This window comes from Sceloporus occidentalis, unplaced genomic scaffold (genome assembly GCF_023333645.1).
Source record: "Sceloporus occidentalis isolate IW3139 unplaced genomic scaffold, rSceOcc1.0.p SCAF_9, whole genome shotgun sequence".
NCBI classification, from domain to species: Eukaryota; Metazoa; Chordata; class Lepidosauria; order Squamata; family Phrynosomatidae; genus Sceloporus; species Sceloporus occidentalis.
The window spans coordinates 25,165,641-25,188,721 of NW_028316989.1; the positions used below are offsets into that span (position 1 = coordinate 25,165,641).

The window sequence follows — 23,081 nt, forward strand, 5'->3', positions numbered from 1 at the left end:
CATCATCCACCCCAGGCTGTAACACTAAGGGGGGAGATAAAGCTCAGACATCCACACCAAACTGCACTGAAATGGATGGGGACCTGCCCCATGGCAACCACTGGTCAGCCTTGTGAAAAGCTAGTCAGAACTGGCTCAGCTAGACTTTTCCTTCAGAGGAAGGTCAGGCAGCCTCTCAGATGGCAGCTGACTCTGCACAAATAACTGGGAGTCTTTATGAAGGACTCAAACCTGTCATCATGCACACAAAGCACCCTCTCTGGAACTTTCTGGGTGGATGGTCAAATGAACACCTTACCTCCACATGTCCACTGCTGGCACACAAGAAGCAGACCACCCGGGGTGTGATAGGGACCGAAGTCAGGATACTCAGCCCACCCATTTCCCAAACACTCTCAGCCTCACAGTCCTCCTGAAAAGTAGAAAGGAAAGAGAAGGAGGGAGCAAGCCTTACGCCACACTCAACAACTGCAAAAGGAAGAGGCATTACTGGAAAGGTCCTGCAGATGCATCTGAGGCCTAGACTGTTGGCCAGCCCACCAGCACAGCCCTGTCACCTACCAAGGCGAATGCCTTCCCAGCACAGTCACTATAGTCAAATGGCTGGAATGCCTCACAGGCAGCCCACCTGGGTTTTTACTCAGGTAGCCATTCAGCTGTAATGCCTGTACTGGTATTTACTGACACAGGCATTTGATGGTTAAGTGGTCATGGAGAGTCTTTTCATAGTGCATATGTGCTGCTTTTTATTTTTAAACTGATTTTACCCATTTTAAAATTAATGACATTTTAGCATATCTTGTTTTATCATGCTCTGTTTTTTTTTTTTAAATCATCTTAGCTTTATCATGTTTTAGGTTCGGCATAAGACTCCTTGGGTCTCACGCTAGAAAGAAAGAGGAATATAAATAAAATTAAATACATAAATAAATAATAAAGCACAGGAGATAATTCATGCACTGAAACTTCTGCATGTACAAGTTGTCTGCTGGACAAGAGTGGGAGGAATAATATGCTCAAAGCAGACCTTCCCTCCTGATGGGCAGAAGCATTTCCTCCAAGGACTAACAACAGAAGGGTTTGGGTTTTTTAAAAAGGCAAGAAGAGTCATGACAAATGTGCATAAAACTGTGCATGGTGTGGAGAAAGTGGACAATGCAGCCCCCTCTCCTGTAACCCCAGCAGCCAACTGGACCACATCTCCAGAAACAAAATGTTGGGAGATTTCACCTGGTAAACAGTTAAAGGAGTAGATTTCACTATTCTAAGATAAAGTGACAGCTGACAGTTTGAACAGCTGGACACGCTATTAGACAAATGCACCAAAGATAAAGCTATTGGTGGTTAACCCTTGCAATGGTGCCTCCTGCCTCTGAATACCTGTTGCTTGGGAACATGAACAGCAACATGGACTCTTGCACGCCTTTCCTACCTTCACCTTCCCAGGGGCATCTGGCTTCCCTTCAAAGAGAAGGCCGGGCAAGGCAGGGCCTCTGGTCACAGCCAGCATGGCTCTTCTTTTCTTACCAGCTCCAGGCTGTCCTTGGGCATCAAAACCCTCGGGGGGTTACCACCTTCGTTTACAGAACCTGCTAGTACCCTCAAGCACAATCCCCAGCCTTGGCTGTCCACTGTGTGCCACACCAAGAACCAAGGGGCTTCATCCATTACTGAAAACAAAGCAGTGCTCAGCAGAACAGCTCTTTGGAGAAGGGCAAAGGTTTCTACTGGCCCACAAGCCGCATTCTTGACAGACCAAGGAGAGGCTGCAGCTGGAGCCACTCAATTACCTTGAAGTCCACTCGAATCCTGTGGACCCCATCTGTCAGGGGCTTTTGCCTGGAGATGCTCCCGTTCGATAGAGTGCTCAGCACATTGAAGGCGCTGCTCTCTGGCTTGGAGACTGGAGAGGGCTTCTCCTGGAGAACCAGGGCACAAAGAAGGTCTGGCTATGTAAAGAATCACTTCTGATATTTTTTATCTTGGTATTATGCCTGCTCATATTCAACTGAATAGTAATTTTATGTACTGCTGTCACAATATTACAATATAAAATCAATACAAAATACATATTTTTTTAAAAAAATGATTAATTTTCATACCACAAGCTCTCTGTTGAGGCACCAGAAGAATGAATGACAAGAAAATTCATTACTTGGCTTCTCTGATGCTCCAAAATGCGAAGAGTGACAGGAGTTTCATAGCCATTAACAATTATTTTTAAAAAGCAGACACCTTGATCTTTATTAAGTGCTTATAGGTCAGTGGCTTGCCTTGCTTGGGCTATAGGCTGCTCCATGCAGCGGCCACATCACAAAGAAGAACAGGAGGGCACCAACCTGCCCCTGGGAGAGCCATGCAGTTCACTCCCAAGGAGCCCCATGCAGAGGGGCAGGGAGGGGCAGAGGCAATTTTCAGCTTGGGCTACTTTTATGGCACTCTACTATGGATCCAGCCATGAAAAACTCCTTCCGTTCATTTGAGACCAAAGCTGAAAAGCAATTCACCTTTTCTTTTGGCTTCTGTTTCACTGGTAAACTTGGTCGAGAAGCCATTTTCTTCGGCTTGCTTTGCTCTACAGCTAGGAAAAGGAAAAACACACTTGGTTATAATGAAGAATTGCTTGCTTTGCTCTGCAGCTAGGAAAAGGAAAAACACACTTGATTATAATGAAGAATTGCCTCTAGAAGTCAAAAGGAACTCAGGGATTCAAGAAAATAGCAATGTGTAAAACACTGTTGTTGAAAGGAAGAGAAATAAAGAGAGCAAGAGAACGAGAGCAAGCAAGCAACCCAGTCTTTAATTATAAAAGAATGATCTGATGCCAGCTCGTGCCTGCTGCCGATCAGAGTGTGTGGGTGCGATGCCAGTCACCTTCACCCATCAGACGATTCCTCTAGCAGGCCCTCAGGCTCCTCTCCCATTCAGAGCAAGAGGGTCACTGCAGAGAGGTCTAGTTCTCTTCCCTCCCTCTTTCCCTCTCAGTGAGACCAGGACTGCTCTCTCTAGAAGACAGTGTGGGGCTGCCCATGCCCCACAGGGACACATACCCACGTCTGGTAGTGGGGCTGCTTTTTTCTTGGGCTCCGCAGGGATGGTTTTGGAGGTTTCCTTTTTCGGTGGGCCTGAGCTCAGGGGTGGGATGGGGGGAACTGGCGTGGGGGGCACCGCCTGCTTGCCAGACTTCCGGGTGATGAGAGGGAGTGTGTGCTTGGAGTCTGGGAAGGGCACAGGTGGAGGGGGCAGGGGCGGCCCCTCTTTGCTCTGCTCCTCGCTGGGCTTCCAGGCTGGTTCTGTGGCCCTCTTTGGGACGTGGTTCTCTTTCGCCAGCTGGGGCTGAGGAGCTGGTGCTGCTGCTGCTTTCTGCCCAGGCTCTGACTGGCCCTTCCCCACGTGGCTCTCTTTCTTCTCGCTGGACTTGGATTTTTTCTCTTTCTTTTTGACAGCTGCAGAACAAAAAGGCACCGCAGATGCAATGACAAACCTAGTCCGCCCAAACAGCTAATGGCAGAGAGGTGGTGGTGGCAGGGCAGTCTGGAGCAGTCGCCAGTCTGCCCCCGCCTCAAATAATAATAATTCCAACAAACCTTTGGCTTGCTTCTGGAGATAGGCTTTGGAGGGCATCCACTGCAGATTCTGACACTTCCTCATTCTAGGAAGGACGGGAAGAGGTAAGAGGGAGCTTCAAAGGAGGAGATACTGGGGGCATCTCCCAACCCAGAGCATCTCAGGGGGCTCTGGGCCCCAGCATGACACAACAGGCCTCTAGGAAAGGTACAGCTTTGGGCATGAAAGAGGGGAACCATTCCAACCACATCAGGGTTCCTTTGACAATCAGGTGGGTCAGACAAACCCAGGTTTTGCTTGGCATGGGCAGCCTTTCTAGCATGCTGAAAGGAACTGACCCACTAAGCCGCTTCTGGGAGTCTGAATGTTCCCTTCAAGAGAAGGAGACTGTGATGGCTCCCCTGCACTTGAGCTTTGCAGCTTGGCTTTGACAGCTGGCAATACTGCTCTGGTGAAGCAGCTCAGGGAAAGCATTGCGGGGGACGCATGCTGCCTTACCAGAGAGCCCCTTCCTAGCTATACTTGAGTAGTCCTGTTTAGCAAATTAAAACCCGAAGCCAGAAAGGTTGAAGCCAAACTTAGCATGGCAGCACCTCCCTTCTTCCCTTTCTTTGACTGAGAGAGAAGCCATTTGAGCCTGACTTTACATCTCTCCCTCCCCACATCCTTTTCTTTACATCCCTTTTCCCATGCTGGTATTTGCTGGCTTTTGCTAGAACCTGCGCTGGGAAATGGAGCATAGCAAAGTTACCCATCTTGCAATCCCCACTTCTTTGGTGGCAGTCAGATGGTTTCTCCTGCCTTTACAGGAAGGCAGAGTATATACTTGGGGGGGGGGGGGTCCCGCCAAACTTACTTGCAGCATTGCTTCTTTATGTTACGCCCACCAAACTTTGGTTTATCCAGACAGTTTGTGCAGATGCCACAATCCTCAGGGACTTGGCAGCCCGGACACTGCCCGCAGCGCCTTGATCGCCGGCCCTTCTTCACCGGAGGTTCCTGGGGGGCCTTGTTCCTGGTGACAGGCTTAATGGGCTTGATAGGTGGCGCGAGGGGCTCAGCATCTTCAGAACCAGCAATGGAGGACTTGTCTATCAAAAGAAATACCCGGTTAATTCAGCAGTCAACCAAGAGGACTTGGGGAGTAGTCAACAGAATGATCCTGTCTTGCTTTCCTGAAACAGGTGGGCTGGAGGGCCTGCCAGGCCTTCCCACAAGCCCAGTTCTTCTGGCTTTTGACCCCATGGAGGGCCACTGACACCTCCTACTGTGAGAGGAAAAGCCATGCATGTAGAGGTGCTTACCATCATTCCCCATGGAAGACAAAATCTTCTCCCGTTCCTCCCATGGCAAGGCACTCAGAGTGGGCATGTCATCGGGAAAGACAGCTCGCTTGCGGCCTAGTGCGACGGCTGCCCTTCTGCAGACATGCTTTATGCGTGGCCCTTGCACAGAGGTTTCAGAGGAATCGCTTTCTTGACCCTGGGTCCCACAGGGGAGAGAACACAGAAAATGGTGAGCAAGGGCTGCTTGGAGCATCTAGTGCAGCTGACTATCCCACAAAGTGTGAGTCAGATCCAGCACGGAAAGCATAAGGCACTCCTTCTCAACCTTCTGCGAAGTTTCATTTCCCAGAGAGACCCCTTTGCTAGGGCACCAAGAACACTAGCAGCTCCCCACCACCATGAAAAGGGCCTTTTAATACAAGCAACAGAACGATCTAGATATTACTGATGACTTCCAACTGGACTAGACCCACTGAATTAACAGTCTGATGGTGTGACAACACACTGCGGTAAATCCCCCTGATTCAGTGGGCCTACTCTAGTTGGGAGCCCCAATAAAATCCAGGTCAACAAGTGAGTGCTCCCTCTGCCTGCATTCTCTCAGCTACTTATATAAGTGTATGAACCTGTGGGCTATGCCCCTTGTGAACAACAGAGTCAACCAACCTCCCCCAGTTTTCTCCCAGCTGCTGTCTTGGTGGGGGTGACAGTGGGCAGCCCAAGCCAGAAGTGTGGGGGGAAAAGACTGCAGCAACAGCTAAGGGTTGGAGCCACCAGAGAAGCCTGCAGGATGGGGAAGCAAAAGGGGCCTCAGCATGGGACGGGGGCCTCCCAATGTCACTGGACCCTAGTTCTCTTCAATTCCCAGCCATCTTAGGGACCAGTTGTTCCCGAGCATCTGTCGGGCCTGGGGCTACTTGCCCTGGGAGCTCAATGGAGATTATAATCCTGGCTCAGTGGAAACCTAACTCCAAACATCCTACTCTGGCTTGCTTACAAAAACCCCAGGAAGTGCTGTGCCCACAGTCCTCCTCACCCCAAAATCATGCCAGGAAAGGCACAGTCTCTGGCAGCCCCAGCTACCTCCCTTCCCCTGCCAGCTCTGTTTTGAAAACCTCTGTGGCAAATACCTGTCCTTTGGGCTGATCCACCTGCTTAAGGGACTTGCTCTTCTCGATCTTGTACAGCTGGGCTTTGGCTTTCTTTAGGAGACTGGCTACCCTCTTGTCAGTCACTGGGATTTTGTCTGCATGAGCCAACACCGAGCTGATGGAGGCATGTTTCATGAGGCCGACAGATGTCGCAGGGAGACGCGGGGACTCTTCCTTTTCCACCGAAGGAGCTGCCAAGCCAAGTTCCAGGCTGGATTTCTCCAGTGCCCCACGGCCCTTCTTGGGTACTTTGCTCTTGAAAAGGGTGGCTGCTGAGTCCACCAGAACCACAGTGGGCACATCCTCTACCAAATCGGCTGCTGTCGGTGACACCTTTTTCCGTCCCACAGGCTTCTTGGTCGAAGAGGAGACTGCCACTTCTTCATGGGCGATGGAATTTCCTTTGGCCATGCAAGCCAGGGGGAACAAAGCAGAGCTGCCCTGGACTTCTGATCCCTTCTTCTTTTTCTCTTTCCGGGACTCCTGTTTGTTTTCTTTCTCTCTCTCTCTGTCTCTGCTCCTCTCCTTCTCAAGACCTTTCTCACTCTCTTTATCTTTGGATGAGTCACTGATAGTTTTGTCTTTGTTCTTTCCCCTCTCTGTCTGGGGACTTGGGGTGAACCAGAGAAAGAGGGGAGCAGGGCTGCCAGAGGAGAAAGGCTCGGATGGAATGCCCTCCTGCCTCCGTGACCGCTGATTCTTCTCAGCTGACTCCCCAGGCTGGGAGAGGGAATGGGAAGGAAATGTGAACGTGGAGTTTAAGGCACTGGTGGTGAGGGAACCCACGGAAATGCTCGCCAAAGAGGAAGAGACCAAGGACGGAGGCGGGTGAGTGGACAACTCAGAGGCGCTGAGCCGCCCGCTTCTTGTCCTCATGGAGTGTGACGGAGACCTGGGTTCCGTCCGAATGGGGCTGAACACCCTCCGCTTCCGCTTCCTCGAAGAGCCCATGGCGCCTCCAGCTGCGCTTCGCCCAACAGAGGAAGGCAAGGTCACGGACTCAAAGATGCGTGAGTGGGCCTCACTCGGGGTGAACCGGGGGGCGCGCAGCAGGGGACTCCTTTTGTGCAGTTCAAACCTCGTTCCCGAGTGAAGGGGGGAGAACAAACGGGTCGACGCTGTGGCCCCAGGACCAGAGAAGCCGGAGGCAAAGCCAACGTCCTCTGGGGTCAAAGGCGGAGGCCGGAAGTTATCGAATACAGGCTTGCGGATGAGACCTTCTTTGGCATACTTTGCTGAGGAAAAGTACTGGGGCTCGGACCGAGAGTGCTTCAGGGAGGTCCAGCGGAATGTGGGCTCTCGAAGAATGGACTTTCGCTTCTCCTGCATAGGGTTGCTGGAGGCAGCAGCAGGGGGCAAGAAGGCTGGCGCCAAGGGAATGGTGGGTGGCATCAGCCAGGGGGCATGGTCTGAGATGCCAGCTGCAGGCTGAAGGGGCGGGGGCGGGGTGAGGAGGGGCGGGGGAGGTGAGGATGAAGAGGAGGTAGCTGGCAGTGGCGGATGCTGGGTCTGGGACATGCTCTGGAGGCCGGTCAGCTTCTTGGCTGGCTTGGGCACAAAGTTCCCTTCTGCCAGGGAGAGCACCCTCCTCTTCCTCCGCCTCCGCTTCCGCCTCCTCTTCCTCCTCTCTCCACTCTCGTTCTCAGGGGACAGGGAGACGGGCAATGGAGGCTGGGCCGCCGGGTTGTTGCCACACTCTTCCGACAGGGCCTGCACCTCTTCAGAGGCCTGGGAATCAGAGGATGTGTCGACACTGGGGCTGCTGGAGCGTGAGGAGTCTGAAGAAATCTGGGAAGAGTGCTGTGAGGCACCGCTGGACTTCTCGCTGGACTCGCAAGAGGTGGCGCTGAAGCGGCTGTTGGGGTTGGACTCCAAACGTGCTATTTTGATGGGAGGGTCATAGTCCTCATCTTCGATGAAGCGCTTGGGGGTTTTGATGATCCGTGAGGAGATGGCGCTCACCACCGGCATGATGAACTGACGGATGTTCTTCAGCTGAGTCCTTCCCTTCCGCCCCTGCAGCTTGGCTGCCTCTTTCTCAATCTTCTTCTGCGCCCCTTTCTTGGCCCGCTGCAAAAGCTGTTTGGCAATGGTGGTGTCGGTCCTCTTGGAGGAGGGAATAATCCTCACAGGCCGCCGGGGGCTCTGCCTGACTGCTGGGGCCTTGGCATCTTTGGGGAGGGGAGACATCCCCTCTTTCTCTTTTCGCACCCGCTGCGCTTTCTCCAGCTGAGAACTCACTACAAGAGCTGGCGCAGCTTTCAAGGCTCTGTCAGAAGTCGGTGGCCTTCCTCTCCTGCGCACAATCTGGACCCCCTTCCTCCCGATCTGCAGTTTGCTGGGTTTGAACTGGGACTTCAATGGGGAGAGTTTGCCTGCTCTCAGTTTCTTGATTTTTGCAGCGTGCTGAAACGCCGTGGAGGGTGCCCGCTTGATTTTCTTCAGGTTCTCTTTCTCCTCCTTGTCTCCCTTTTGAGCCTCTGGAAGCCCCTCTTTGCGGGTGAACTTGAACTTCATGTTGCTGAGGGCAGGAGGCCTCCCTCGCCGCTTTTCACTGCCTTTCAACTCTTTCTTCTTCACTTTTTCCATCAACATGGGTTCTGATTTGCTTGAAGGTGAATATTCAGGTATGGACTCTGGCAGCGCAATGGAATTTCGGTCTAAGTTGCTTCGGGGTCTCCCACGAGGTTTACGCGCACCGGCCTTAGCTATGGTTGCAGAAGAAAAAGAAGGATAAAGTGCTCCTTAATTTTTTGTCTATTTATTGAAAGCATTGTTTGCAGCTAGAAAGGCTCCCCAAGAAAGAGGCTTATAGCTGAGTAAAATGAAGATGGCCCCTTAGCGAACATTAAAGCAAGAAGCTTACAGTGTAAAAATACATGACACGAAAGGAAAGAGGGAATGGGGAGGGAGAAGGCAAGCAAGGAGGTGCAGAGATCTGTTTCCTCAAGGCACACCACTCTTGTAAAGACCAGCTGAGTATTATGTGTTTCTGTATTGTGTATGGGCTGCCCCTCGCCTGACGCAGGTGAACGTGGAAAAAGGCTCCTGGGCTCATGGCAAACTGCCTACAGGAAAGAAGCAAAGCATACTCTGCTACTTCACAGCTTCTCTGTAGGAGTAAGACTTCCACCAAATTCACTAGGAAGGAACAGAATTATCCCAAGATTTTAAAAATCACAAAGGAATTTCTCAAAGTCCAGAAATAAAAGGAAAAATTAAGAACCACATTTCCTCCAAAAGTAGTTTTTTTTACTGAACAAGATGAAAAAGCCTCATTTTCTTTAAGAATCATTTCATTGATTTTTAAAAAATATTTCTCTCCCACCTTATATCAAAAGGTCTTGGGGAAGAGCACAAGTAAAATCAGTATAAACAGGTTAAGATCATTTAATTTTTTTAATCTATTTTAATTAAATGATCTTAAACTGTTTATACCTATTTTACTTGTGCTCTTCCTTGAGATCTTTTGATACAAGTTGGGAGATAAATATTTTAAAAAATCAGGTCCGTTTTAATAAAAATTAAGAAAAACTACATTCATTTTGTACTTAATATCTGAAGAAACTGTACTTTTAATATACCAAACATGATAATTGTGTGCCAAATAGATCTATTATGTATCTGATATTCCTAAAGTAACAACATGACTTTTAATCTGTAAAGGGTGCTAACACTGGAATTTTTTCCTATTTTTCCAAAAATGTCAATTTTTCCCCTGGAAACTGCATTTATTTTTAGAACCAGAGACCAATGTGCCAAACGGAGAGTTCATTTTGCATTACACCATTTTAGCACTGCTCAGGTCTGGAGAAATAGGGTGAGCTGTAGGGCATGGCCTCCACAACACCCATTCAAGTACCCCAAGACTACACCAAGCTTCTCCAAAGACCAAGATCATTCAGCCATTTACGCATCCCTGGAAGCTGGAGTGGTTAAGTCTGAGCAAGGAAGAGACCTCCCTGTCCTGACAGAGGCCCACCCATCTTTTTCTGTGGGTCTAACATGCCCTACTGGGCTGTGAGGCAGCTCCAAGGCTTTGGAGAAGGGGCAACTGGGCCTAACTGCCCTCTGACGGTGCACTCCTCATTTGGTGACAGCAGGTGCAGTATCATGAGGCTACTGAGGAACCTGAGCCTTATACTGGTTTTACAATTTGCATTCCATTCTCCCTTCCCCAAAAGGATTGCCAAAGGACTCTTTAGTTGTAGAGCTTATGTACCATTCTACCAGAAGGAATATATGACATTAAGCAGACAATAAAAAGAAAAGGCAGAACATCTATACTTCACCACCTGGAGCCCTAAATGGTGTGCCCTTTAAGCCAGCCAGATGCCAATCCCATCAGAACTAACTCTTTTGTGAAGGTGGCAAGATGGAAACACAACATACCTGTGGGAGACTTGGCGGGACTCTGTCCTTTGGCCTCATCATCTGATCCAAAGCCTAGGAACTGCTCATCCTGCAAAAAGATAGTAAAATGGTAAATGGATGAAGGAAGAATAAGGCATGGGGTGGAAAATCTGTCAGCTGCACCAGATACCTGCCCCCAAATAAGCAGAAGTTGAAGGAAACTCGCCATGAGATTAACCTCCACCTGCTGCTTATTGGACCAAGGCGCCCTCAACTGCAAGATGACTCTCACAACCCCCACAAAGTACAACTGAACAACATCCAAACACTGCAAACAAAACTAGAGAACACCACATGAAGGAGGCTTTCCAACACTCAAAGGGAAAAGCCACTTGACTACCACTTGCCTAGAGCAAATCAATGCAGAGGGAGCTCAACAGAGCTGCCTTGAAAAAGCCAGAAATAGAGATTTCTTCTCACAACGCATCACTCACTTACAATGTGCACTGCCATAAAGGGTTTGGTGGATTTATGAAGGGAACAGGCTGGTCCATGCCACAATGCCTAGAGAGACCCTCCGAGAACCAATCGCTGGGAACCAACTGAAGCTGGAGGGTAGTGCCTTCAGGCTGCACTTATGGGCCTGGGGCCTGTACCTGGCAGTGCGACTGGAAGCCAAGGGGGTGTAGTCCCACTTCAATGGGAAGCTCAAAGGCCCTCACTCATCAGCTGCCATGCTACTGGGATGTGGGTACCAGTGTGGACCCCATGCCCCTCCATTTGCCTAGGTTGTCACTCAGAAGCTCTGAGGCCTACAACAGCATTGCTGACTACAAACATAGAGCAAAAGACAGGCGGCTTCCAACTGGCCAGATGTGAAGAGCCATGGCTTGCCGTTGGGTAGGTGGCATGTACCATAAGGCCTCCAGATGTGAAGAGCCATGGCTTGCCGTTGGGTAGGTGGTATGTACCATAAGGCCTATCAGTGGGGAGCAGGCTACCAAAGTTCAGTGGGAGAGGATGAGATATACCTCCCCATGGAAGTCTGGTGCTTTCATGTTTGGCCACAGGTGCGAATGGCAACCACTCTCTCAGCTGGCAAAAAAGAAAGGGGCATGTTTGGGAATGGTTGGGGGGAGGGCTCCCTGGCCCCTCTGCTTGCACTGCCAGGTACATCTTGTTGACCCACAACACAAAAATCTAGCAGGAGCCACCCATCCCCAGGCCAGCCCTTTACTGTAGGATTTAGGCTGGATGGAGAAGGGCCCAGCAAGGGTAACCCTTCCCTCCCACAAGTGCTGGGCAAGAAGAAGAGGGAATGGGCAGGAGCAGAATGAGGCTACCACATGGCATCTGCAGGGGAAGACCTCAGTCATGTCACCCCACAACCGAGGTGGGAGGGGGCTCCATGGGAAGAAGACTCTAACAATGGCCTTGCAGGGAATTGATATGTGCAACTGCTAGCTCTTTGTAGCCAAGGAGGGCTTATAGTTGACACAAAGGAGGGCCAAGATGGGCAGGCCTCATTTTGTGTGGGCACACCTGAAAAACTATGTTGAGGGAGCCAGAATACCTCTACTCAGGTCCTGGCGGTCCACCCGGACATCCCCAGCCTTTCCCCAGGGAATCCTGATCAGCCCACCTGGCCACAAAGGGCAGGTGGAAGACTTCCCAGAACACACAAACAAGCACACAGGCGCATGTGTGATCTAAGAAGGGACATCATTTCTGAGGAAAGCTATCATGCTGGGGGCTAGTTATGCACAGGAGACTTGAAAAAAGAGTCAGAGATAGCAGAGCACCTTGGAAGGTGAACCTCCTCCTCCGACATTCATAACCATCAGGGAGGGCCTGGTGAGGGAGCAATGAGATGGCTTGTTTTTCAGCATTATGTCAAGAAGTAGCCCACTCTCCTTCCAGCCTTGGCTTAAGGAGGGAGCGAGGGCAGGAGGTATGCAAAGACCCACAGAGAAAGACTGACTGTGTGTCTGTGGGCTCCTACAAAGGAGGTCACTCCATGGAGGATGAGCTCAGCTGTGGTCTCTGTGCCCAGCTGAAACAAGCAGGGCTGAAGGAATGCTGTGGAAGCCCATTGCTCCCAGGCTCTGGCTTTGCACACAGCACTGCAGCGGCCAGCAGCAGCAGCAACAACAACAGGGGTGAGGGTGGTAGCGGCAGCCTCCTCCTCCTGTTGTCCCTCTTCCCTGCCGGTCACTCCCCTTCCACACGTGGGGCTCCCTGCAAGAAGTAAACTGTGTTCTGGCCTCCAAGGAAGAGCCCAGGCTGTTTCTGCAGACAGGGAAGATACCCAGCTGTATCAGATGGGTGCTCTGTAAAGCTCAGGAACATCCTCTGTAGTCACAGCAGACAAGCACACAGGCTGGCCAGGAAAGTTTCACTGGCCCTAGGGCCAGTTTCCCTTTCTAGAAAGCCAAGAATACCAAAACAAGGGATTTTCAAAGAAAGTGCAGTGAGGACTAACCACGTGGGCAAAACCAATCTGGGCACCAGCCAACAACATTCAAGACAATAGTGTGTCCTGGTCAAAGGCTACAAATCTCCACTGCTTCCACAGCCCCTCGGCTTGACCTCTGGAGACCCAGCTTAGCAACAAAGAGAGAAGGCCAGAGAGCTATCTAGATTCCCGTAAGTGGAGAGTCCCAATAACCAGCTGAGTCACTCAGGACCCTTCAGTGACTCCACGGCTTCCCATTTCAGCAATTCACTTCATGTCTCTCAAGCCCACCTTGTTTCTCGTCCAAATCCTGTCCATCACAATCAGGTGCTCATGTTCACCACTTCAGAAGCACATCCTAGGACAGCATTACAGCTCACCGTCTCTCCATGCCCCTGAATGCAAAAGCATCTCCCCAGGTCTCCCTGCTCTGTTAGCAAACATCGTGGAGCAGGGCCCCAGACCATGTGTTGTTTCTTACTCCCAAATTGGATGGTGCAAGGCTGAAACACAGGTGCCAGAAAACAATAATCTAAAAGGGCTGTTGGTGAAAACAAGGAAGCATCTCATCCCACAACAATGGCAGAACAGCCATTTTGGAGGACCACCCAAGGTGAAAAGGCCCGTGGAAAGCTAAACTCTGCCACCCACAAAGGTTGAGTGTAGAAGATTTTTTTTTTTTTTTTGCTGCCTTTCAGTCCCTGCTGAGCCCCTTCACACACATCCATGTTGTGTGGGCTGCTATTTCCCCACAGTGACCTGCCACATCTTAGGAGTTTTGCACATTGTACAAATATCACAAGCCAGTGGCCCACCTTCTGCTTCCTCAATCCATGCACAAGAGCATTCCTGGTTGCATGGAGGCAGCACTGATTCACCACAGGCCTGTAGAGCCCCAAACACAGGACGGTGCCATTCAAGGACCCTCACCTGAGAAGTGCCAAATTCTGGAGCCCTTCCCCCAGGGACAACAGGTCTGACCCCAGGATTCTGGACATGGAAAGAACCTATTATTTCCTCAGCAGCAATCCAAGAGTGACGTTGCCACTGGTGGGAGGTATGGTAGCTGCCATAGTGGGTCAAGACCAAAGTTCCGCCAAACAGGCCCAACAGGATGATCAGGGAATCTTTGGGTCATCAAGCAGGTCGGAACCATTTGGGCACAACGCTTGCTTGGAAACGGAAGAGCAGCCGATCCTCTCCTCTCCTTTCCCTGAACTGCAAAGACAACCTCCATCCTCCCGCTTGCCAACCTCCAGCAGCAAGCCAGTGAATGGTGAGCCAGAGACTGACACAACTTCTTGTAACAGAGGCAGAAGCAGAAATGTGTTGCCATCGCAGCCGCCCATAAAACCTTCAAAGAGGATCAACTGGAGAAAGGCTAAGGTCACAGTCCATGAAACTACCCAGCAGCAAAGGAGGTCCTTGGGATCCCAAGAGGCTTCTGTTTGGGAGGATGGGCCCTTAAGGGACTCTGGATCTGATATTTTGGATCCTAACCAACAGGGATGACTTAGTTAATGGAGTGCAAGGGTGGGATCCTTAGGTGGAAGTGACCATGTTCTCCTGGAGTTTGTTATACAATGGATAGGAGAAGCCAGGCATAGTCAGACATGCATTCTAGACTTTAGGAGAGTGGATTTTAGTAAACTTAGAGAAATACTGGGGGTCATCCGATGGTCAGGAATACTAAAAGATAAGGGAGTTCAAGAAGGATGGGACTTTCTCAAAAGGGAGATACTGAAGGCACAATTTCAAAGGGGTTGTTCTCACTGGCTTATGCACCGGGTTACAACTCGAATCCAAGGTGTTGCGTTCCTACTGAAACCCGAATTAACTCTAGAACAGTTCTAGAATAACCCGATATCGTTTCTACTACGATTCGAATCTGATTCGGTTTATTATATTTAATTTGGGTTAGAGGCTTATAAACTGGAGTAAAAAAATAGAAGGGTCAACCCTAGTATTTTTCCTTGATTTGGGATAGGATTCGGAGTATTTAAATAGGAATGTTTCAGCCTTTGAATCGGGTCAACTGGATGGGAGGAGCAGAGCGCGATGGGTTGGCCTGGGGGTGTCACCCTCTTTGGTCTCTTTCTGCATCACCAGCACCATTTTCTTCCGTTCGCAAAGTCCATTCGCATAGACTTTCCCCCCGGTGGATTGCAACCTCCCCTATGTGTGAGGAGAGCCATTGAACACCATTTGTAACAGAGGAGAGGCTGGATGCACAGCAATCTGGGGGGAAATAGAGCCTTTCCTTCTCTCTTTCCCAAATGGAATCTGGGGAGAAATAGGAAACCCTGGATGTGTGTGTGTGTGTGTGTATTCCACTTCAACCCACTGCCTTCTCCTCCTTGATCCGATTTTCCAACCCTGGGCTTTGGATCCAGAGTCTCTAGCCACTTAAACCCACTGCCTTCTCCTCCTTGATCCCATTTTCCAACCCTGGGCTTTGGATGCAGAGTCTCTAGCCACTTAAACCCACTGCCTTCTCCTCCTTGATCCCGTTTTCCAACCCTGGGCTTTGGATGCAGAGTCTCTAGCCACTTAAACCCACTGCCTTCTCCTCCTTGATCCGATTTTCCAACCCTGGGCTTTGGATGCAGAGTCTCTAGCCACTTAAACCCACTGCTTTCTCCTCCTTGATCCGATTTTCCAAACATGCACACTATAGATAGATAGATAGATAGATAGATAGATAGATAGATAGATACACACGTTTATATATGAATACTCACACACACACATGCATATATATATAAACACATACACACACAAACATATAGGTATATACACATACATATTTGTGTGTGTGTGTTTGCACGCAAGTATATATACGCATATGAATGTATATTTGTGTGTGTGTATATATATGTATATATATTTCTAAGGTAAATTATAAAGTAACAACTTTTTTAATTTATGGAAAAAAAATCATCTGTAGTTCAAAACCCACTGTAGAAATAATAGTTTGAGACCTCTTAACCTGCCCTGGCTCAGTACTAAGGAATTATGGGAACTGTTGTGTTTGTGAGACATTTATCCTCCTCTGCCAGAGTGTGCTGGTGCCATAATATACTACCATTCCCAGGATTCCCTAGCACTGAGTTATGGCAGTTAATATGGGGAGACACAGAAGAGGACAACGCAACAGAAGAGCCTCGGATGCAGACGATTTTCATTGGCTGCTGCCCCTCCAAAAAAATCACTCCCCAAATCTCCAAGCCAGAAGGATGACTGCTTGCTGGAGGAACTTCCCCCAGCCTCTCTGGGGTCTGTCTTCCAAGGCAGCCAAGCAGAAGTGTTTTGGGGAGGCAGTTTTCTCTCTCCCTCAACCGTCCTTCCCCACGAATAACAAAAGTAAGAGAGACCGGAAATTACAGGACTCAGAGCTTAGGCTCATAGGCACTTTAAGCGCCTCCTCATTGGCTCCTTTATAAAAAAACCCCGCGAAATTAAAAAAAAAATAAAAACGGTCAGGTAGTGGGAACGCAGGTACAGGATACATCGGTGCATGTTACTCTGAATTATTGTGATGCCATGATGACGTCGCTTTGATTGACAGCCGAAAAAGGTGAATGCGAACGAAATAACACTAAAACCGGTTTATATATACACCAATTCATTATTGAATAGGAACGAAAGCGGATCATTTAAAGCAAATCAGTTGGTAAATGAGAATGAAGAAAAAAAGCAATTTGGAATGCGGGATAACACCCATGTTATTTTGAATCGGTTTTACTGAAACCGGTGTATTTTAAATCATTGTAAATCGTAAGTGAGAACAACCCCAGTCAGTTCCAGTGAGAAAGAAAAATGGGAGGTGTCTCAAGAAACCAGGATGGACAACTAAGGAACTTTCAACTGAGCTAGGTTTGAAACAGAACATGTATAAGAAATGGAAAAAGGGGGAAATCACCAAAGAGGAATTCAAAGAAATAGCAGGCACGTGTAGGGGTAAAGTCAGAAAAGCTAAAGCGCAGAATGAACTCAGGCTTGCTAGAGAAGGTTAAGAACAACAAAAAGGGCTTTTATGGATATGCCCACAGCAAAAGGAAGAAGAAGGAAACGGTAGGGCCACTGCGTGGAGAAGATGGCAAAATGCTAACAGGGGACAGAGAAAAGGCAGAATTACTCAAGACCTTCTTTGCCTCAGTGTTCTCAGAAAAGGAAAAGGGTGCTCAACCTGAGGCTAAAGGAGCAGAGGACAGAATAGGGGGATTTCAGCACAGAATACGTAAAGAGATAGTAGAGGAATACCTTGTTAATCTAAATGAATTTAAGTCTCCAGGACCAGATGAACTACATCCAAGGGTATTAAAAGAGCTGGCAAATGTAGTATCGGAGCCATTGGCAATAATCTTTGAGAACTCCTGGGGAACAGGAGAAATCCCAGCAGACTGGAGGAGGGCAAACGTTGTCCCCATCTTCAAAAAGGGGGAAAAAGAGGATCCCAACAATTATCGTCCAGTTAGTCTGACATCTATACCAGGAAAGATTGTGGCGCAGATCATTAAAAAGAGAGTCTGTGAACATCTAGAAGGCAATGCCATAATCACAAAAAGTCAACGTGGGTTTCAGAGAAAGAAGTCATGCCAGACAAATCTAATCTCTTTCTTTGATAAAATTACCAGCTTGTTAGATGAAAGGAATGCTGTGGATATAGTATATCTTGATTTCAGTAAGGCCTTTGACAAAGTTCCCCATGACATTCTTGCAAGCAAGCTTGTAAAATGTGGGCTAGACAAGGCAATTGTTAAATGGATTTGTAATTGGTTGACCGGCCGAACCCAAAGGATGGTCAGCAATGGCTCCTTTTCATCCTGGAGAGAAGTGACCAGTGGGGTGTCCAGTGGGGCTCTGTCCTGGGCCCAGGGCTATTCAACATCTTTATCAATGACTTGGAGGACAGAATTGGGGGCATACTTATCAAATTTGCAGATGACACCAAATTAGGAGGAATAGCTAATACTCCAGAGGACAGGATCAAAATTCAAGATGACCCGAACAGACTAGAAAGCTAGGCCAAAGTTAACAAAATGAAATTCAACACGGAGAAATGTAAGGTACTCCACTTAGGGCAGAAAAATGAAATGCACGGATATAGGATGGGGGACACCTGGCTGAATGAAACTACATGTGAAAGGGATCTGGGAGTCCAAGTAGACCGCAAGTTGAACATGAGTCAACAGTGCGACACAGCAGCTAAAAAGGCCAATGCAATTTAAGGCTGCATCAATAAAAGTATAGTGTCTAGATCAAGAGAAGTAATAGTGCCACTATATTCTGCTCTGGTCAGGCCCCACCTGGAATACTGTGTCCAATTCTGGGCACCACAATTTAAAAAGGATGTGGAGAAACTGGAGTATGTCCAAAGTAGAGCAACTAAAATGGTGAAGGGTCTGGAAGCCATGCCCTACGAGGAACAACTTAGGGAGCTGGGGATGTTTAGCCTGGAGAAGAGAAGGTTAAGAGGGGATATGATAGCCCTGTTTAAATATTTGAAGGGATGTCATATCAAGGAGGGAGCAAGCTTGTTTTCTGCTGCTCCAGAGACTAGGACCTGGAACATTGGATGCAAGCTCCAGGAAAAGAGATTCTACCTAACATTAGGAGGAATTTCCTGACAGTAAGGGCTGTCCAACAGTGGAACACACTCTTTCCTTGGAGTGTAGTGGAATCTCCCTCCTTGGAGGTCTTTAAACAGAGGCTGGATGGTCATCTATCGGGGATGCTTTGATTTGGATTTCCTGCATGGCCGCAAGGGACTGGATGGCCCTTGTGATCTCTTCCATTATTCTATCTATGATTCAAACAAGACAAAACACACACCAACAAGCAAAATCATAATCATTTTCATTACATCTTTGGAGGGCTTTTAAAAAAGCAACAGGATCGAAGAACCCTCTCACAAAACTCTCCATTTTGTGTTTCCTCGGGAATACCAGTCCAAGTTTCCAGAAAAAGAACATCAGACAACAATAACTCTGTGCCAACATTAAAAGAGGATTTTTGTATTCAAGATTAGAGGTGAGGCCTAGAAGGCAGAGCATTGGGTGGCAGCCTCTGAATTGCCATGTCCTGCCTTCTTACTTGAGAGACTGGCTGGGAGGCAGATCTGTGGCCAAAGGAAGAGGAGAGGAGGAATGAGCTGCCACTTTGTTTGGCGACAGTTTTTGCAGGACAGGCTTGGAAAGGTATGGGGGGGGGGGGATCCTCTCTGCAGCTCCAGCAATGCTATCACACACACAGACGTACAAGTTATGTTTTCCAGTCTTCTGTGACATGCAAGCCTTCTTCCAATAAACTCTTTTGAGTAAACCTAAATGGTTAAGCAAAAGCAACATTCCTGGTTGCTATGCAAGTCTTCCAAGGTCCAGGTAGAGATGGCAGACCATCCTCTCTAGAAAAAGGGTTTCCATCACATTTAGCTCGAGCTAAATACAAAGAAAAGTGGATGGTGGTGGGGAATATTTTTAATTACTATCATGATATGTTGGGGTGATCAGAAGCTCAGTGCTTCTGAGTGTGATGTAAAAGACACAGCAATAAGCTTGGACTCTGGAGGCCACAGCACTCTTGGATACCTCAAGAAAATCTCTTTCTCCCTCTCTCTCTTTCTGCCTAATTTATTTTATGAGGTGACACAAATTGCAAGGATAAATGCAGTACTGTTACAACATATACTGGACAATTTGTGTGTGTGTGTGGGGGGGAGATCGACAACAAGGCTGTATCGCAGGACAACCATCACATGGGATTGCTCGTCCCAGCCATGCAAGCTCACCCGGTTCTGGTCAAGTTTTGAAGCTCAAGAGAACCCAATCCCATTGCCTGCGAGGAATATTCCTCAGTGAAAGAATGACAGGCAGAACCTTAGGCAACTTCCATCTTTGGTCTGGATCAATGTTTCTTAAGCTGTCTAATGTGAGGGATCAGCACTCCCCAACCCACAATGTGCCAGGGACCAGCACTAAAACTGTGCCCATTTGCTACAATCATTCTTCCATAAGTTCAAGTGGACAGAGGTGTCAAGGGACAAGTGGCAGGCAGGATGGGATCCCTGGAGAGGAAACATCACCCAATGGCACAGCCGCTAATCCACCTGCAGAAGACTCCTGGCTCAGTCCCTACCATCTCCAGCAAAAAAAAAGCTACTGAAAAGGACAGGGAAAGACTGCCAAGAGCCTCTGCTGGTCAAAGCCAACACTGGGCTGGACAAATGGCATAACCTGGCAGGAAGGCAACTCTGGCAGCACAGCAAGGTAACTTGAAAACCTTACCTGAAAATGATTTGAACTGCCCCTGAAATCATTGAAGAGGCTGCGTTACAAGAGGAGGAGGACACAAGTTGTGTTGGGGGGGACACTATCCAGAATAGGGGGCCAAGAAGACAAATGTTGCAGCTGGTGCATGTGGAGGGCTGCTGCCCAAACCACGTTCCCACCTGATCAGGGGCTTAAGGGAAACCCTTGCTCTGCCAGTAAACCTTCCGGCTTGCAGCCCTGGCTAGCACCCAGCAGAGACCCAAAAGCTCCTGCCAGTCCAGAAGCCACCTCCTTCCCCAGGATTTCAGCTGACTTTGCAGCCAATCGTTGTCCTTCAGGAGCAGCACATGAGCATCAGCGCAGAAGGCAGCTGATGGAAGGAGCTGGAGCAGCTACTCTGCCTGCTCAGGAAGGGCTCTCAGAGGCTGAGGCTGCTCACCAAGTAGGAAACCAAAGAGCGAAAAGACTCTCTTGCACAGAAGTCTAGATGCAAAGGTGCCCAAAGGCAGGGGAGCCGACTCTTGAGATTCATTCATTTCTCCAAAGGCATGCTTCATAAGCTTTCATTCAAAGGCAGCTCATACATCAATTTAAAATGTAGAAGAACAAAAAGAAAACAACAAAACTGAATAAATAAAACATTAACACAAATGGCACAAACGATGAGACTGCACATCAGTGAGGGAAACTGATGCAGCTACTAATCAAAAGATCCAGAAAGGGCCAAAATTTCTTAGACCAGCACTTCAGACACAAGCAAGCAGGTGCCAGGCAGACTTCTCAGTTTGGCCCTTTCACAACCAGGGTGTAATTTGTGTAAAGTCCTCACCTCAGAGGTCTCTCCAGAGTGAAGAGCCAAATGAGAGCTGCCTGCATATTGTAATCCCATTCTGTTGACAGGTGCCCACAAGACCAGAAACAACAATAACTTGATTCCTCTGCAGTTGTACCACAACCCTTGCCCCTGGTCAAGATAAGCTATGGCCACATCTCACTGGCAGGAATGGCAAGAGCGCTCAGTGGATAAACAGCAGCTCTTCACCAGCCCAAGGCTGTGGCTGCTGTAACATCCATGTGCTCCCTTCTGCCTCCCTTGAAAAGAGATGGTCCCAATCCAACTGTTTGATGCAGTGCTGTATTGCCCCAGTATCCTAGCAGGGCCCAATTTCCTCCCTCCCTGTTCCCTTGGCTATGGGGCCGTGGGAGAAACCTGTGTTCTCCTAGGAACAGATGTGCCCCTTGAATGGCAAGGAGAGCTGTAACTCTACGCACAGTAGTTCCACTGGCTGCTGCTGTGCTGGTTATGACCGTTGAAACTCAATATAGCTCTTATTGTTTTAACAGATACACTTTGAATTTAGTCATCATTCACTATTATAACCTTCTGTGCTTTTATTTCTGCCTGCCTTTTCAATCTTCCCAGTTCTGATAGAAAGGCAGGAAACAAATCAAAGGAAGAGAGATCCCTGTTGCGCTGTTCCTTCTGTCACTGCACAGTGGCTGGTGGGCAAAGGACACACACTGACAATGGAGCCATCCTCAACAAGTGACACAAAACTGGCAGGCAGCAACTCTTCTTAGGAAGCTTCAGGTATCTGACAGTGCCACCGCTTGACTTTTGTTTGCAGAGCTGATGTTAACTCCCCTTCGGCTGGCTGGATACAGAGCCGCAATTGTAATATGCCACCACTGGACTTTGCATAGGTGTTGGGGGAGGACAGAGTCAGGCTTAGTTTATTTCTGAAAATGCAGAAGGACCTGTAAGTCGTAAGTGCACATGTGCCTGCTTTCAACAGAAGTGCTGTTCTGAGTAATTCTTACATTTCTCACATGAAAACACTCCTCCTTCTCTAGAGATCCCCATTCAACAGACCTTCAATGGGAGAGAGGCAGCACCTCTCCTTCTCCGGCTTGCTATATGCCACTGCTTCCTGCTAAAGTCCACATGGGTCAAAGCGGCCCTGCCACAGCCGCCCTTGATTCTACAGAGACATCCCAAAGCCAACATCTTTCCTGGGAGATGCCCAGTTGCCACAGTCCTGAAGGCTGGAAGGTTCTAGGGAATACTGAGCTCGGCCTTTACACAGCAGAGGGAGTTACTCATAGCATTTAGCCCCTCGGGGCAGTTCACATTGGATGCTGCTTAGCAGTGAGTAGTGTCAGGTGAGCAAGTGCGTCCATTGATTACAAGCACAAGTGGGGACTTTTGGTTCTAAGAAGTCAACACCAAACAACTCTGAATGGCAATGTTTCATATTTATGAAGAAGAAAAACATACAACTGGCATGTACAAAAGGAAGCTGTCAGGCAGGGGTAGGAGTCAGGCAGCCTTTCAGACCCTTCTGGACTGCAGCTCCCAGCCCTGCTTACTACAGTCTAGGGCTGCTGGCATGTGCAGTCCAGCATCTGGAGGGGTGACAATTCTCACTCCTGAAAGAGGAAAGCCTCCCTTCCTGAAACAATTTCAGTGACTTTCTGGCCTCAGCATCTCAGGATCTTAAGATCCAGTCACACTGCAGCATTGCAACTGCTGTATTTGTTTAGCTGTGTCAGACAAGAAACAATGTACATTCATAACAAACTCATAACTTTATCCCTCAAAAATTACTGTATTGCCAAATAATCAAATGAGTAAAAAAAGAACAGCATTAAAAGGAACAGACAAAATCTTCTTCAACTTCATTCTCAAGTATTAATTTTTTTCACTTAAAATGGTTGCATGGGAGGATCTGAAATTACGAAGGTGATCATGAAGTGCACAGAGGTTTACTTATTAGGACAAGAGGAGAAAGGGCAGCTAAAGAGACGTGGCTTTGGAATAACCACCATCACTTCTTCCTCCTTCTAGTGAATATTAATGATAGAATCATAGAGTTGGAAGAGACTACAAGATGGGCCCTGATCCAGTCCAACCCCATTCTGCTATGCAGGAACTCTCAATCAAAGCAGAAAACAAGCTTGCTCCCTCCTCAATATGACATCCCTTCAAGTATTTAAA

General features: G+C 48.5%; 1 protein-coding gene across 5 annotated transcripts in view; it reads right to left on the reverse strand.

Moving 5' to 3' along the window:
• The window catches only part of KMT2A (lysine methyltransferase 2A), a 47,248-nt gene that overhangs the window by 22,942 nt on the left and 1,225 nt on the right, over window positions 1–23,081 (reverse strand). For 4 of the 5 annotated variants that reach the window (XM_089537903.1, XM_089537905.1, XM_089537902.1 and 1 more), the window contains exons 2-10: window positions 10,397–10,466; window positions 5,984–8,712; window positions 4,872–5,049; window positions 4,424–4,658; window positions 3,588–3,652; window positions 3,051–3,446; window positions 2,508–2,581; window positions 1,791–1,919; window positions 299–412 (exon numbers count right to left, since the gene is read on the reverse strand). In XM_089537903.1, coding sequence (XP_089394029.1) covers window positions 299–412; window positions 1,791–1,919; window positions 2,508–2,581; window positions 3,051–3,446; window positions 3,588–3,652; window positions 4,424–4,658; window positions 4,872–5,049; window positions 5,984–8,712; window positions 10,397–10,466 — 3,990 coding nt within the window. The remainder of the gene's footprint in view (window positions 1–298; window positions 413–1,790; window positions 1,920–2,507; window positions 2,582–3,050; window positions 3,447–3,587; window positions 3,653–4,423; window positions 4,659–4,871; window positions 5,050–5,983; window positions 8,713–10,396; window positions 10,467–23,081) is intronic. The other variant, XM_089537907.1, reaches the window with a different exon arrangement.